Source organism: Loxodonta africana, chromosome 12 (genome assembly GCF_030014295.1).
Source record: "Loxodonta africana isolate mLoxAfr1 chromosome 12, mLoxAfr1.hap2, whole genome shotgun sequence".
Lineage (NCBI taxonomy): Eukaryota > Metazoa > Chordata > Mammalia > Proboscidea > Elephantidae > Loxodonta > Loxodonta africana.
The window spans coordinates 84,607,597-84,623,533 of record NC_087353.1 but is presented as its reverse complement, the minus strand read 5'-3'; the positions used below and the strand labels follow the sequence as shown (position 1 = coordinate 84,623,533).

The 15,937-nt window shown below is 42.2% G+C and overlaps 1 protein-coding gene across 5 annotated transcripts in view; it reads left to right on the top strand.

Moving 5' to 3' along the window:
- XPO6 (exportin 6) overlaps positions 1-15,937 on the top strand; it is a 126,324-nt gene that overhangs the window by 86,742 nt on the left and 23,645 nt on the right. For 4 of the 5 annotated variants that reach the window (XM_064295759.1, XM_064295756.1, XM_064295757.1 and 1 more), the window contains 4 exons: positions 4,639-4,747; positions 6,147-6,239; positions 7,328-7,397; positions 14,030-14,189. In XM_064295759.1, the coding sequence (XP_064151829.1) occupies positions 4,639-4,747; positions 6,147-6,239; positions 7,328-7,397; positions 14,030-14,189 (432 nt within the window). The remainder of the gene's footprint in view (positions 1-4,638; positions 4,748-6,146; positions 6,240-7,327; positions 7,398-14,029; positions 14,190-15,937) is intronic. The other variant, XM_064295758.1, reaches the window with a different exon arrangement.

Sequence of the window (15,937 nt, the reverse complement as noted above, 5' to 3'; positions counted from 1 at the left end):
ACTGCACGTGTGTATGTTTATATGTGTTGTTTCCAACCCCCAAAGACTGGATTTATAAAGGTACTGATAATAAAAGGCAATAATAATGAAAACTAAAAAAAAAAAAAAAATGAAGTGTTCGACTTACATCAGAACAAACTTATGATGGCGTTGTTGGAACGGAACCCTGTCTTAAATTAGGGACTGGCTGTATCTCTTTATATAGTTTGTTTTTTTTAATTGGTTGTTCTGGGTTTGTTCTTACACATTCTTTTTACACTAGCATTTTCTACTTCAGGTAGAACTTACAAACCTTACCATTATATAGGTCCCTCTACCCTCCTTTATATTGATGTTGTCATATGTTTTACATCTACATACATTGAAAATCCCATCAGTGTTCTAGTTTTTGCTTTCATCTGTCATTTATATTTTAAAGATTTGAAGAAAAGAGAAATAGTCTATTATATTTACCCAGATGTTTACCAGTTCTGTTGCTTCTCATTCATTCTTGAAGTTCCAGGGTTCTTTGTCATGTTATTTACCTTCCATCTGAAGAACCTCATGGAGGATGGTTATGGTAATAATAACAGCTTTAAAGTCTTTGATAATTGCAACATCTGTGTTACTTTGAGACTGATGTCTGTTGATTATCTCTTCCCTTGAGAAATGGTCAGGTTCTACTCACTTTTTTGGAATAAGCTTTGGATCCTTTTTTACCTGTTTGTTCTACCACCAGCCTTAGGCATAGCTTCCATCTCCACAGTTGTCTTACAGTTAAAAGATGACTGCTATACCTTCAGACATCACACTCAGGATTCAAGCAGCAGGGATGAGAAGGGGAAAGGCTGGACAAAAGAAACTTTCCCAGAAGCACTACCCATGACTTCTTTTAACATCTCATTATCTGTTCCTATCTGCAAGGAAGGCTGGGAAATGTCATTTTTCAGTTGACCTCCATGCCCAGTGTTCTTTTTAAGGAAGAAGGGGAGAATGGATATTGGGTACGGAACCAGAGCTTTTGCCACACCCATGCACCCCTGCCCCCTACCACCCATATTCCTTCACTCCATTCTCCACCACATACTTTGGGAGATTGGTTACCTAAGTAGGATTCAGTCTGGCTCCTGGTTGGGTTTAATTTTCTAAGTGATATGTTTTGTTTGCAGCCAGAGTTGCCAACTGACAATAAGGATTTTTAGGAAGGTAGATTTTTATAAAACTTCTGAACGTCATTTCAGCTCAGCAAGACAATTTATAGGTAACAGAATTCTTTTAACTAACATTTCCCCTTCTCTATAAGCAGGCTGCTCTCTGGTCTAAAGTGGACTTTCTTCCCTAGCAGAGTGTGAGACTTTTAGTTCACCATAGCAATTTATAACATGAAACTTCTGTAACTTGAGGAATTTATGTCTGAGCAAATGACAAATATAAGTGCCAGGCATACGTGTTTGATCTTACCTTTTTGTAAAGTCTACTAAAGTGGGATTTTGACTCTGTAATTTTTTCCCCCACTTGTTAGGAGCCATTGAGATGGTTCTGACTCATAACAACCATATATACAACTAAACAAGACACTGCCCAGTCCTGCACCATCCTTAAAATCGTTATGCTTAAGCCTGCTGTTGCAGCCACTGTGCCATTCCATCTCATTGAGGGTCTTCCTCTTTTTCACTGACCCTGTACTCTGCCAAGCATGATGTCCTTCTCCAGGAACTGATCCCTCCTGACAGCATGGCCAAAGTATGTGAGACATAGTCTCGCCATCCTGGCTTCTGAGGAGCATTCTGGTTGTACTTCTTCCAAGATAGATTTGTTTGTTCCTTTAGCAGTCCATGGTACATTCAGTATTCTTCTTCAACACTACAATTCAAAGGTGTCAGTTCTTTTTCGGTCTTCTTTATTTATCATCCAGCTTTCAGGTGCATAGGAGGCAATTGAAAACACCATGGCTTGGGTCAGGTGCACCTTAGTCTTCAAGGTGACATCTTTGCTTTTCAACACTTTAAAGAGGTCTTTTGCAGCAGTTTGCCCAGTGCAATACGTCTTTTGATTTCTTGACTGCTGCTTCCATGGGTGTTGACTGTGGATCCAAGTAAAATGAAATCCTTGACAATTTCCTGTTTATTGGTTTGTCGTACTGTGGAGGTTTGTGTGTTGCTGTGATGCTGGAAGTTATGCCACCAGCATTCAAATACCAGCAGGGTCACCCATGGGGGACAGGTTTCAGCTGAGTTTCCAGGCTAAGAAATACTAAGAAGAAGGATCCAGCAGTCTACTTCTGAAAAGATTTAGCTGGTGAAATCCTTATGAATAGCAGCGGAACATTTCCCCCACTAGATGTTACCAATTTTATCAGTAATTTGCCTTGCCAGCATTCTTTACTTTGCCATGTTCAGTTTCCAGTTTAGTCTAGAACTGGCTTTGCTAGGTTGTTAATCATTTGTTACTGGTTGGCAGGACAGACCAGTGTCTCTGTCTCTAGTGAAGAATCGAGCTATTGTGCCAACTAAGCTCTGAGATGCAACAGTCTTGTGGACTTGTAGGAGGTCTTAGATTGTCTCATCACATGGCCTGTAACTCTTAGACCAGATGGAATATGTTTGCTCTTGATATACCTTTTGGCTTTGGTTATCTTGGTGTTCCAGTATCACCTGTGTTAGATTAGGTGGTATATCAGACAGGGTCCTGTCAGAAAAATAGAAACCACACTCAATTATTTTAACAGAAAATTTAGTGTAAGAAATTGATTAAACTGGTTTTAGAGGACTGGAAAAGCAAAAAGGGAACACTGAGGTAACACAGATGACAACTACAGGAAGCAGCTCCACCCCTAGGGCTGAGGGTACAAAGGAAAGAGGCTTGGGTTATCAAAATCTAGAACCTCAGAGGGGTGGGCCCCCATGCAGCTAGGGCTCAGACCTCTGAGGAGATGGCCCCACCCAGCTGCCACAAGAATTCAGAGCAGAGGCCCCATGGACCTGGGACTGATCCTCTGAGGAGAGGATGTGACCTGGCTGCTGCTGGTACCTCTGAGAATGCCTGATGAAGCTGGTTGTGGGAGTACGGAATGAAGCTGGAAACTGGACCAGTTGCTGCTGCCAGGTGATCGTTATTGGGGCAGCACTGCCAGGACAGCAAGCCCACGAGGAGAATAAAGTCACTTTTCCCCTCCTTCTGCCTTCCAGTCTTCCTCTAGTGTCCGTATTGGCAGAGCCCAACAGGAATCTAGCTGGCAGAGGAGAAGTGTACTTGGCATATTCTTAGCCCCAGTATCACAAAGTATAGAGAGTAGATGGGAGTTCAGAGACAAAGCTTAATAACTAACATGGATGGTTATGCTTTAACTTATCTTAGAACCATTTCTGGACAGGCAAGCATTTAAGGAACGTGATTTGTTCTTGAAAATTAATGGTCTCTTGGCCCTGTGGTAACTTGGTATCAACTACTGCGTATAACTTGCTATCTTGAGTTAGGTTCTTATCTCATGTGAGAAATATCTAAACCCAAGGCCCTGAGTGTTCCTTAGAGAAATTATTATTAAATACTGATATAAAGGGCCAGGAGTCCCCATGCCTTTTCCGTTTCTTTTTAAGTTTTTAGTCTTCTTAAATTTGGCTAAAGATTAGGTTTTGAGGGGGGATGTAGGGCAGGCTCAAAGCCCATTGTTGGTTTGGTATGTAGAGAGCAGAACTGGGGATTTTGAGTCAGGTGGTTCCGAGTTCAAATCAGCTAGCTGTGTGACCTTAGAAAGCTTCTAAATGTTCTCTCATCTCAGCCAGACAATTCATAGATAACGGAATTCTTTTAACCAACATTTTCCGTTTTCAGTAAGCAGGCTGCTCTCTGGTCTGAAGTGGACTTTCACCTAACAGCAGTTTAATGTCTGTTAGCTGTAGTTTCTTCAACAGTAAAATGGTGATGATACTGTCTACCTCCCACAGCTGTTAAAAGAATTAAATAATTCATATTTATAGGTGGTGTCTGTAATACCCAGGACAATAAGAAAAATACATAGTAAAAGAAACAACAGGAATTAAAATTGGACACTAGAAAATATCTACTGAACACAAAAGACATTGAGTAAAAATTAAAGAATAAAAATGATATTAAGACATAGAAGACAAATAGCAAATGGCAGAAGTCCTTATCAGTAATTACATTAAATATAAAGGATTATGGATTAAACTCTCCAATTAAAAGGCAGAGATTGGCCGAGTGGATTAAAAAAATGATGGTCCGAATACATGTTGTCTACCAAAGACTCACCTTGGATTTCAAAGATACAAGCAGGTTGAAAACAGAAGAATGGAAAAAGATATTCCATACAAACAGTGACGAAAAGAGAGCTGGAATGATAATATTTAAGACAAATGTTACCAGAGACAAAGAAGGACATTATATAATAATAAGAGTCAATCCACCAAGATTCAGTGCTGGGTACATAGTTAAATAAATACCCCTGCTACTGCTCACTCACACACATACTTGCCAATCCATAAACTAAGCATTAGGAGTTTAGATGCTTCGGAGTTTAGATGCTTCTTGTTCGTAGTGTTCCAACATGGAAGCCATTCCTTTTATAGTACAGGGGGTGTTTTTGAAATCCTAGGCTAAAGGCCTCCTTTCACCGGATATTGAATTTCTCCTGCCACACAGGTACGAAGATGCCCTGGTCCTCTTGCTCACAGAGGTGTTGAATCGAATCCAGTTCAGATACAACCAGGCCCAGCTGGAGGAGTTGGATGATGAGACTCTGGATGATGATGTAAGTGGCGCACTCTAGTTGACCTTTCATCATCACCATGTTGTGGTATAAAGCAGAACTGGGACTTAGAACCTGTAGACCCTCTGCTTTGGAGACAGGTGGTTGTATTATGGGTTGAGTTGTACATCTGAAAATTTTCATCTCCTGCTAGTCTCATTGGGCTCATTAACCATTAAAACAGTTTTACAGACATTTTTACCTACATGGTCTAGAGATGGAAGAAGAGAAACCATATGTACAGTGAAAAGTGATTTAATGAGAACTCTGATCCCTTCCTATTGCCCCTGCCTCTCATCTAGGCAAGAAATAAAAGCTAGCCGGATACCAGTGGACATAGTTAGAGATGCGTAACTAATACAGGTAGAATGAAATGAAGTATCTTTTGAGTATATTTTATTTGTGAACTAATATCACGTAAAACCAATCTTATGTTTATTGATGCTATTGCCCAACATTCTTAAGGAAAGTAACTTTAAGGACACAACCAACCCCAGTGTTCATTTTTCTTAATCACCAGGCACTTTAAAATTTTCATCACTGGTATAGTTCTCAAAATAACAGTACAGCATGGTCAAGACCTTGAAGGATAGCTAAGGTTGGGATCAAAAAAGCCCTGGGCTTGGAACCAGATGGCCTGGATTTGAATCTTTGCAACCTTGGGCACAGAAGAGATAGAGTCAGGGCTTTGAATTTCTTGGAGCCTTAATTTCCTCATCTCCCCAAAGAGAAATGGTACATCTTACTGATTTGTTGTGACAGTTATATGAGATAATGCCTGTGAAAGGACCAGCTAAGTACCTAATAGATGCTTGGTAAACTTTAGTGTCACTTCTTGTTAACTCTATGATTTAGGCTAGTTCTTCTGAAACTTGAGGGTGGATAAGAATCACCAAGACAGCTTGTTAAGATAGGTTCTAATTTAGTAGGTCTGGGGTGGGACCTGAGAATTTGCATTTCTAACAAACTTCCAAGTGATAATTGAGGGGGCCTGCCTGTAGACCGTACTTTGAGGGGTAGCAATTTAATCAGTTATATGAACACAGAAATGGATGGTCTCAGAAGGTAATGAGTGACCAGTGATGTAAAGGGGACACAAGTATCTCCCAAGTGGCTCTTTTAACTCTGAATTCCTATAATTCTAGGGAGAAAAGTAGGTTATTCTACATGGATCATTTGCAGTCATTTTGCTTCCTGAGGAAATAACTTTTTGTGAAATTATTTTTAGGAAATATTCTAGCTTGGCCTTTTAAGGTACCAAATAACCTGGTTCCATCATTTCCCATTTCTTCAAAATTTTATGTCTGAGGGTGGACTTTGAGACCAAGGACAGATAGGCAGGGAAGATGACTACAGATTCTGCTGTCTGGGAGAGCTGACTCCTTTGTGTTTTCCCTCGCAGCAGCAGACAGAGTGGCAGCGGTACTTACGCCAGAGCTTGGAGGTAGTGGCCAAAGTGATGGAGCTCCTTCCCACCCACGCCTTCTCAACACTGGTAACTAACCATTTGGAGGGGAATGAAGAGTCTAATTACTTCCTTGCACGTAATAACATGATGGAAAATGCTTTTTTTGCTCACCTGTATCAAAAAAAATATTTTAAACTTCGGAGGCTCTGTTTTTCTTTCCCAAACTCTTGGACATAATGTGAGTTTTACTAATGCTTTAATGCCTTCACCAGTAGCTTGAAAGTGGCCAGGCCAAATGGAGGAGATGTTATTTATAAAAGTTATGTTGCTGAACAGTTAGCCTTTGTAAAACTCACTCTCAGCAGATTGCTAGTTCTCTCCACCTGTGTATAAGTGCTAGCCTCTTTATTCATAAGGACTGATTCATACAGTAAGTGGTGCTTGTTATTTGAGGAGATTTCATTAAGTCCATCTGTTCTTCAAAGGCAAGATCAGTTAGAAGGGTCAGCACTTGTATTGTGCAGCCCAGCCGTGTCGTGTGTTCTCTGTCACAGGAAGTGCCATTTTACTTTGCCATCTGCCTTTCTTAGGTGCCTAGCTGTCACATTCAGGTCTTGTTTTTATCGTAACGTATGGCCTTGGTGAGTGTAGCAGCTTTAGACATAAAAGATACACCTCTGGTTATAAAGTCCTATCTGCTAAATCAGCAAGAGAAACTGACTTCGAAGTAATGTGGCTTGTCTCTCACTTTGCCGTGCACTTTAATAAGGCACATCTGATATTTCTCTCAAGGGTAGGGTTTCCTTGGGATATGAAGGGAGCTATGGCCCCAGCCTTAGAGCTCCAGAAAGGATAGATCATTCTGGGACTTAGTGTCCTCTATTTGGAACATAAAAGTTCCACCTGAGCATCTTTTGCTTTAAAAAAAAAAGAAAAAGTATCAAATTGACATACTGTCTTCTTTTCTTACTCCAAATATCAACTGGTGGTTTCAACTGTAGAAGTTGGTGGTGGGGTACCAGAGAAGGAGCCACCTCTTCTTAGTTGGATGTAAAGGTTCCCAGAGAAAAGTTTTGGATCCCTTTCCTCCCCCTCAGAGGTGCTTGAAATATTTTAATGTTAAAATGTTAAAACTTGCATTTTTGATTTTTTTAAAAACCTTTGTTTCTTTTCAGTTCCCAGTTCTTCAGGACAATTTAGAAGTTTATCTGGGGTTACAGCAATTTATAGTTACTTCAGGGTCAGGTAAACTGGTTTTTATTTTTTAATTTAATTAAAAAAAAAAAAGGGGGACTAATATTTAATTACTACCTTCTTTGCTGTTAGAACATGATTTCTCCACTGCTGCCTCACTGCCTCTCCATTTCTTCTCACTTCTAAATAGAAAACATGGGGGGAAAAAAAATCATGGTGAAAAGGAGCTGTGGGGGAGGTAAAAGATGAGGTTATGACAATATATTCTAAAGAGAGTTTCAGTGAGAAAGAAGCTAATTTGGAGCGGAGAAGTCAGATTTCTTAAAAACCCTAGCAGTTAGAATATTTCCTTATGTCCTTTAAACTAGCAAGTTAGCTAGAAAAAAATAGCCTTGGACTTTCTTATGATGTACTCTTTATTCATCTCTGGTTTTTAGAATCAAAAGGAACAGCTCCACAGCAGGGTGAATCGTGGAGGACCACACTGATAGCTAGTAGTTAGCTGTTCTGTTGTAAATGGCCAGTGGGAAGCTCAGACTATAGCTAGTTACAAAGACTTTGGTCTGCCATTTGCAAGTTTCACCTGCATGGGGTTTAGGGTTAACATTTTGTTGTTATTTTGTTGATAGTAATAGTAATAACTACCTCCATTTGTAGAGCACTCCTGAATTACATGCCAGGCATGGTGTTAAGTGGTTTTACTCATGTTATCTCAATTTGTTTTCTTAATTGTGCTGTGAGGCGTAAGTACCATTACTAGTTACTCCTATTTTATAGAAGAGGAAATTGACGCTCAGAGATGTTAATCTACCCAGGGTCACATAGCTTGTTAGTGCTAGTCCCAACATGCATATCATGGGGTGTGATAAAAGTTGCATTAAAATTGGACATTGATTTTGCCAGCTGAAAACACCAGAAACTTGATATCGTGCTTGCAAACACACATGTCCTCCCTGCCCCCTGCGCCCCCCCCCCGCCAGTCATCTCTGATATGTCATTTCATACTGCTTTTCATCACAGGGTTTTCCTTACAAGAGTCATGCCTGGCTCTGCCCTTCAGCCCCTCTCTTGTTTCAGCCTGGCACCGAGCTGCCCAAAGTGTGGCCCATCTCCTCCAGATGTTTTTCATGGCAGGGTGTCTACGGGAGGCTCTTTCTGAGACTGCTCTTCTTGGTGGCCCATGATGGCTTGTTTCCATGACTGTATTAGCTTCTAAATAATCTAGTGGGCCTCAAGAGGTTGATAGAATTTGACATGCCCCCGGAATAGGCCCTGACTTTGAAGATAGGGTAAAAACAGCTTATGCAGAACTTTAAAAGACCAATTTTCGAAGCAGACTTGCCTGTAAAATATACTGTCACAGTTAATGAAAATTATTTGTGTACAAATGCTACAGGCAGATGATTCCAGAACCTTGGGAATAATCGTACCTAGGTGGTCTCTCCTTTAGGGCCACTGTTCAAATTCGAATATACTCAAGACTCTGGAGATATTATTCTTGATCTTAAAAAAGTCATATACCACCGCCCTCCCCCCTCCGCCCCCAAAAAAGCTGACCCCTCGGTTTCCTTTTTAGTGTTGTAGCTGACTTTTGTATTGCGTTGAGTCTGTTTCCAGGTGAAAATCTGCAGTGAGTCTTAAACCCTTTCTCTGAGACATAATTGTTAGCTCAGAGCTTCTCTTGCTAGAAGGATAATCTGATTTATTTTTCCCTAAATGAAATATACCTACCCTCATTGAAGTCCATTTGCTGGCAATTTCACAGGGCGCTTGACTCTTCCAGGTCATTTATAAATTGTATCCCCAGCACTGATCCTTGGTGCGTAGTCCAACGGCAGAACCTTAGGCCAGAGAAATACTCATTTCCTGTTTGAAAATGAGCTCTTTTATCCATGACAAAGTGTTCCCCCCTCCCCTTGGTGGTGGAAAAGCCAAGTTTCCAATGCAAAGGATATTAAATTGAAACTCTGAGTACATTTCATTCCCTAGTTCCCATGGCCATTTACCCTCTCAAATAACCTCCATGCTATACTAGTCAGCCTTATTGCCTCTTAACAGCAACCACATTATCTTTTCTCCTCATATGTTTTGGTCTACTCTTTTCGGTTGTATTTACCCTTTGACTGTAATTCCTAGGTCTCCCCTGGAGCCTGTGTAGATGGGAGTCAGCCAAGATTCTTGAACTCTTCTGGTGTTGTAGTCACTTATAACAACAGGGTGTGCATTTTGGCCAGCAGTGAAACCTTCAGGGCCCTGCTTTTGATTTTGGTAGAGCATTTAAATTCAGAAGATTCTGTGTTCTAACGACTTGCTTTACTGCTGCTGATCTTCTTCCTTCCAAAGAGGAGTTGACTAACCCACTTCCTCAGTAGAGATCAGTGCAAAACATGTCATGTCGCTGTGGCACATCAGTAGCCGTGTGCCTCTCTTGTCCTTGGGAGGTCATCCTTTGCTGTCGCTGTCTGACTTTCCTACTTTTTTGTGGATTAAGAAATCCTCTCATTGGTTGCTGTTCCTCTTACATGGCATCTTGCATGTGGCCCTAAAGTATTCATTTTGTGTGTGGCCTCTGCCTCTCCTCCGTCAGATCTTTCTTCGCTGAGGCAGTATTTCTGCTCTGAGTAACCCTTTAACTTTTCCAGTCAGCCGTGCAGGCTTCCCTGCCTGAGAGATCTTTCCATCTATAATATATAAGCTTCTTTGGACTTAGGTTCTGTGTTGTAATTGGATTCAGTTATGATTTGTTTGTTCTCTCAGAGTGGATCACCTTACATGCTAATTTTCACTCCTCTCTCTCTCTTACCTTCCCTCCACCCCGCCCCAAAAGGGGGGTAATTACTGAATTATGCTCAACATTAAAATGTTTTTCTAGGGCAGTGATTTCCCAGGGGCTGTTCTTTCGATGTGGCTTAGAGTGTACCTGGGTGGTGTCAGGATGACTTGGTTCATGGAAGATGGGACGTCTTTTAGTATCGTCATGTTATTTTGTCTCTCTAAACCCATATATAGCAATATTCTTCTGTGATATTCTGTGCTATAGGGGAGAAATCCAAGCCTTAGCCAAACAGAAGAAAATGTGGGTAGATCTGAACAGCTTTTCACAGTGTGAACTCTGGCCCACTCCCTCAAGCTCAGTTGGTGCTAGCATGGTTTTATGGTGGTGTTACTAGGTTTCTAGGCTGTAGGCATGGGGAGGGCTTTAATTGGGTACTTCCTGCCTGTGTAGTGTCTACCTTGCAGATACAGCAAGAAAGAACCAGCTGTGATTTTTAACTAACGTGATTCTTAGATGATGCGTATGCCTTAACTCTATGAATTGCAGTTTTTTTAGGGCAGAAATGGTCAAGTACCAGCAATTTCATAGTGATTCAAGCTAATACTTTAAAACACACACACAGAGAAATTCCATGCTGTTTTCTGTTCTGGGGACTGCATGTTGGTAGACAAATTAGGGCAGGTTTAGAGAGGCATGATAAAGGATGACAGTGATTCTCCAAAGGAAGGTAACACAGGAGATGGAAGGGACCCAAGAGTGTCTTTAAACCAAAAAGAGATTTGGAAGAATGTCAGCACCGTCTTCATATCTCCCCATGGCTGTCCTGTGTCAGCAGGCTTAGACTTGTTTTGTATTCTACCCCCAAGGGGTGTAGGAATGACAAGGAGCAATTATAGGGAGACAGATTTTTCTCGTGTTTCTGACCAAACTGTCCAAAGATGGAAGGGCTCCCTCAAGAGGCGTTGAGCTCCCCAGTACTCACTAGAAGTATCCGGGAAGAGGCTAAAGGGCTGGGTGGTGAAGAAGAAATGCTGCAGAAAGGGCCCACACAGATGGATTTGTGTGGATGCAGGGAGCAAAGGGGCTTGGTCAGGATAACCTTTAGGCTGTCTGTTAAATACCATACCAAAATGGAGTCTTGATTTAGGGAGGTGTTTTGGTTTGGCTTTTAAAAGAGAAACACAGAGTATTTCCCTTATATGGTTAAAATAATTAAGAGCTGAGTACTTCATTCTAGTGTTAAGTACAATGAATAAATTGAAAACTAGTGATCAGGTTGGAGCTTGTTGGGAGGTCAAGCAGAAGATGAAGAAGGTGTATACAAGCAGAGTGAGGGGCAATGGATGCTAGTTCAATGACCCGTGCACATTGCTCTTTGAAAGAAAAGCTGATACTACCCCTAAATCCAATTCCAGGCTATGTTTTTCACATAACCCTAGTATTTGCTTGGTGTGCAAAGGAGTAACAGTTTTTAGAAGTTTACTCTTGGAGCCTGTGATCTGAAAATCCTGCCGACATCCAGGAGATGTGTAATTGTGGTACCTTTGTTAACTGGGAGATTAGAACCCTCTCATTCTGCAGCCCGTGAAGGCACTGTTCCCTCCTGCATGACCAAGCATGACCAAAAATACCTCTTGGCTCTGTTCTGTGGGCTCATCTGGCAGTGTGGGGTGGTCATTCTCTTGCTCTGTGACTAGAGGAGCTGGTTCACTCTCTTTCGACACCCACTCCAACGGCCTCCTTGTGGCTGTCTGGAGGCTGAGAATTCCGTTTTCTGCATCAAGACATCGCTCTCCATGTGGACTGTAGGAGGAAACAGGGTGATTTGGGCCAGGTCGAAGCTGGCCTTTGTCACTGGCTGTCTCCTTGTAAGGTCCTTCCCTGAGATGCCCTTCTTTCTGTTCTTCTGTTCCTTGGCAACATGTGACCCATCCCTGGCTAAAGTCTCCCCTTTGCCAGGCTCCTGCCCAGGGGATGCTCTACTCTCCCTTGGGGGCTGTCACAGCCTCACCCCTTGGAAGTTGATGTAGGGTCTGAGGTATTAAGCTTGCGACTTCAGCCACCACTTTCTTCACAAGTATTTGGCCTTGCTGTTTTCCTCTGTACAAGTGGTGCTTATCCATATTTATCTTTAAACCATACAAGTGAATCTACCCACAGGCAGTATGAGGAAATTATACCTAATTCATTTGTACATTTATGGCCACCCAGTCTGCACTAGGCACTGTGTTGGGTGCTGGGCACAGAGATAGGACACTGCATAGCCCCTCACTGAGAAGGACTTCATAGTGCAGTGAGGAGATAGGCCTGTAAGTTATTCCTTTATCTCCATGTGTGCACATTCCCGCGAGGGAGTGAAGGAGCGGAGGGAAGCATGCTCCCTCTGCTGGGGAGACAGGAAGGAAAGAACTTACTGAAGAAATGATACTTATGTGAGTCTAGAGGATATGGAGGGGCTTGCAAGGTTTGAGTGGGAAGAGGATGACAAGATGGGTAGTCCAGGCAGAGAAAACAGTTAGTTATGAGAGGTCCAGAGATGCGAGGCTCCTAGGAGTGATCTGTCAGTGGGTCCAGATGATGCAGTGGAGTAGTCTACGGAGGTGAAGTCATGAGAGACCTAATAGTGGATGCTGGGGAGTCTGGGCTTCCCCCCTTTAGCTGGCGAGAGCAAAATTTAACACCGGGCTTAAGGGGAACTGTGTGCCTAGATCTGGGCTCTAGGAAGGTGATTGCAGAGCCCCATGGGCAGAAGTCCAGAAGGGATAGTAAAAGCCTGAGGCAAAGGAAGGAATCAGCTTGAGGAGTGTTTAGGCAGTGGTGGGATTGTAAGTGCCCTAAAGGCTGGTGATTTTACTGCCACTGCCCCAGCCTCACTGCAGAAGTGTTGGAGGCTCACGGCGTATAACTGTGTTTAGATGAATGAGGAGGACTTTCTGTCAGGCTTAGTGGCATTTCTTCTGGCCTGAAAATTCTTACCGTCCCTTATGGGCCGTGTGAGGAGAGTGCCAAGGGCCAGGAGGTGACTGAATTGTGGATGATTTTGCCCTTCGTCTTAGCATCCTCCCTGTTTAGACTGAAGAAACTATGGTAAGAAGTAGTTTCAGGCCTCAGAAAAATCACCAGCTCTTTGTTGTTTGTAATACTTACAAATATTGAATAATGCTTCTAGTTTACAGGGTTTTTATGCATTCTAATTTAGCCCTTACAAGAATCCTGTGAATTAAATAGTAGCATTTTTTTCCCATTTTACAGACAAGGAAACTGAAACTTAGAAGGGTTAAAGGATGTATAGAGCCAGGAAGTGGCTGGGAATCTGTGTCTTATGCATCCAAGTCCTGTGCATGTTATTCCTTCCATTCTGTGCCACCTAAAATCTTCTGGGGTGGAATGCTGAGTGAACCCCATTCCTGCCTGTCAGCTGATGGGGATTTTATTCCCAGTGCGGGTCATGTGGCAAAGGCAGCAGGCTTGGAATACAGAGACTTAGCTTAGAATACTAGCTCTCCCCCGGAAATATGGTCCATGCTGGGCAAGTTTCTGAGCCATCCTGAGTGTGTTTCCTTGTATATAAAATTTGCGGTATCAGGACCTCACAGGGTCAAGAGGAATCAGTGCTCAGTCTTGTGTTAGCATACCCCAGGCTATCTGTCCCTCCTCCACTCTGTCTGTCTCTCCCCTCCATTTTGTCAGTCCTGCCCTCTGGCCTCTGGAGTGCATGTGGGTGTGGCTATAGGTGGAGGCTGTGTGGTGGTTCCCGCTCAGTACTGGTCAGCAGCCAGTGGGTTGCTTTGCTTTGAGAAAGCAAATTGGTTTTGCTAAGTGTAGCTTGTCTGGATGAACTGTTACCTGTAGTGGTAACTAAAGTGTATTCTTCCTATGAAAAACTGTCTGAGGTGTTATGTTCCAGGACACAGGTTAAACATCACAGCGGAGAATGACTGCCGGAGATTGCACTGTTCCCTGAGAGATTTGAGCTCCCTGCTGCAGGCTGTGGGCCGGTTAGCTGAGTACTTTATCGGTGATGTGTTTGCTGCACGGTTCAGCGATGCCCTCACTGTCGTGGAAAGGTAGGCTGGCAGTTACATTATGGATCTGTTCCTTCTTCAGGGCCCAGTTTTATCTTCTGGTGTGAGGGGCAGCATATTACCAGATAGCTTCCACTCTGGCACCAGTTAGATCTGGGCTGTGCTACGTATAAGCTGATGTGGAGCAAGTTGCTTAATCTCTCCGAACTGCAGGTCCCTCATCTGTAAAATGGAGCAAGAAATAGAAGTAGTGTATCTTAGGTTTCTGTGTGAATCCAATGAAGATAAGGCACTTAACACAGTGCCTAGTACAAAGCAAAACCCTCAGTAAACATAAGCTGTTACTTCTTTGAAAATCTTGTAAGGTCAGAAGATCAGATGAGGCCACTTGTCATGTTTCCCACAGGATTAGATGCTAGGAAAGCCTTATTAATAAGGGACAACACACACTGTCCAAGTAGACAGCCAAATGCTGCCTTAAAGAGATGGGGCTTTTTGTGTTTTTTTCCAGTCCCATGAGGATCCTAAGGAGTTAAATCTGAGCAGCCTCCAAAACTGGCCTGAGAGGTGGCTCCCAACTTATCCACCATGAGGCTTCTTTTAGTACCTCTTCCCACAGGGGGTTTACAGCTATGTTTGTTGAATAGCATTTCATTCTACCCAGTCCCCTACCAACCCACCTTCACATACACTTAAAAAAATCAGATGTATAGAAGAATCTTGATCAGAAGGAGGAAAGTGCAGAACAGAATTTCACATTTTTGTGGAATGCAGACTCTGGAACCGTTGAGGCTGGGTGAACCCCTGAAACTATTGTTCCGAGATACTCTTTAAACCGTAAACCAAAAATATCCCTTAAAGTCTTCTATATACCAAACAGCAGCTTAGCTTGCCTAGTAGACAAAGTCTGCCTTGAGCATTGTGCTGTTTTAAGGACTATCTATATGGGTTCAAACTGACAACAGGAACTCGAAAGATTAGATAGGAAACTTAAGGGGCAGTGAGTTTATGTTAATGGGGGAGGAACAATTTGGAAAAGGAGGGCGAGAATGGTTGCAGAACTCAAAGAATGTAATAAATGTCACCGAATTGGACATGTAGAAACTATTGAGTTGGTGTATGTTGTACTGTGTATATTCTCAACAAAAGGAACAACCACAGGAAAAAAAAAATCAGTTATAAGCAATAGGAGGTTCAGACCATTTCAAGATAACCATTGAGTTGATGAGACCAAAACTGAGTGGCTGTGGATCCAGCCCAAAGCCAAGACACCTGATGCTTTCATTGGCCCAGTAGCCGTATCACTGTAACACACAGAGTGGAAAACCAAGCCCAAAGAGCCTAGTTACTTGCCTACCAGATTGTTCTTTAACTGTTACATCTTAGCTTTAGATAAAAATTTTAAAGAAATTCTTTAAAAACCAGATTAATACTAATCATAAAAGCAATATACAGTATTCTGAAATTTTCAAAAATGTTTTTGCATATTTTCATCTTATTTTGTACTCGAAGAGGCAGGTATTGCCATTTTATCATTGAGGAAGCTGTAGCTCAGAGATAAATACCTCGCCTCAGGTCACACAGTTTATAAGAGGCGGCACATGGGTTTTAACTGGTTTCCTGATTTCAAATGCTTTTCCCAAATTTTAGTGCTTCTACTTCCATAGTCTGTTTTTTCCATTCTTCCTGTGCTAGACCTGTTTCCACTGGATGTGTAGTAGGACATGTCTTCCTGTCTAAAATCCATAGATAAGCATCCATTATTTGAATTTATTCTCTGTTACACAGCA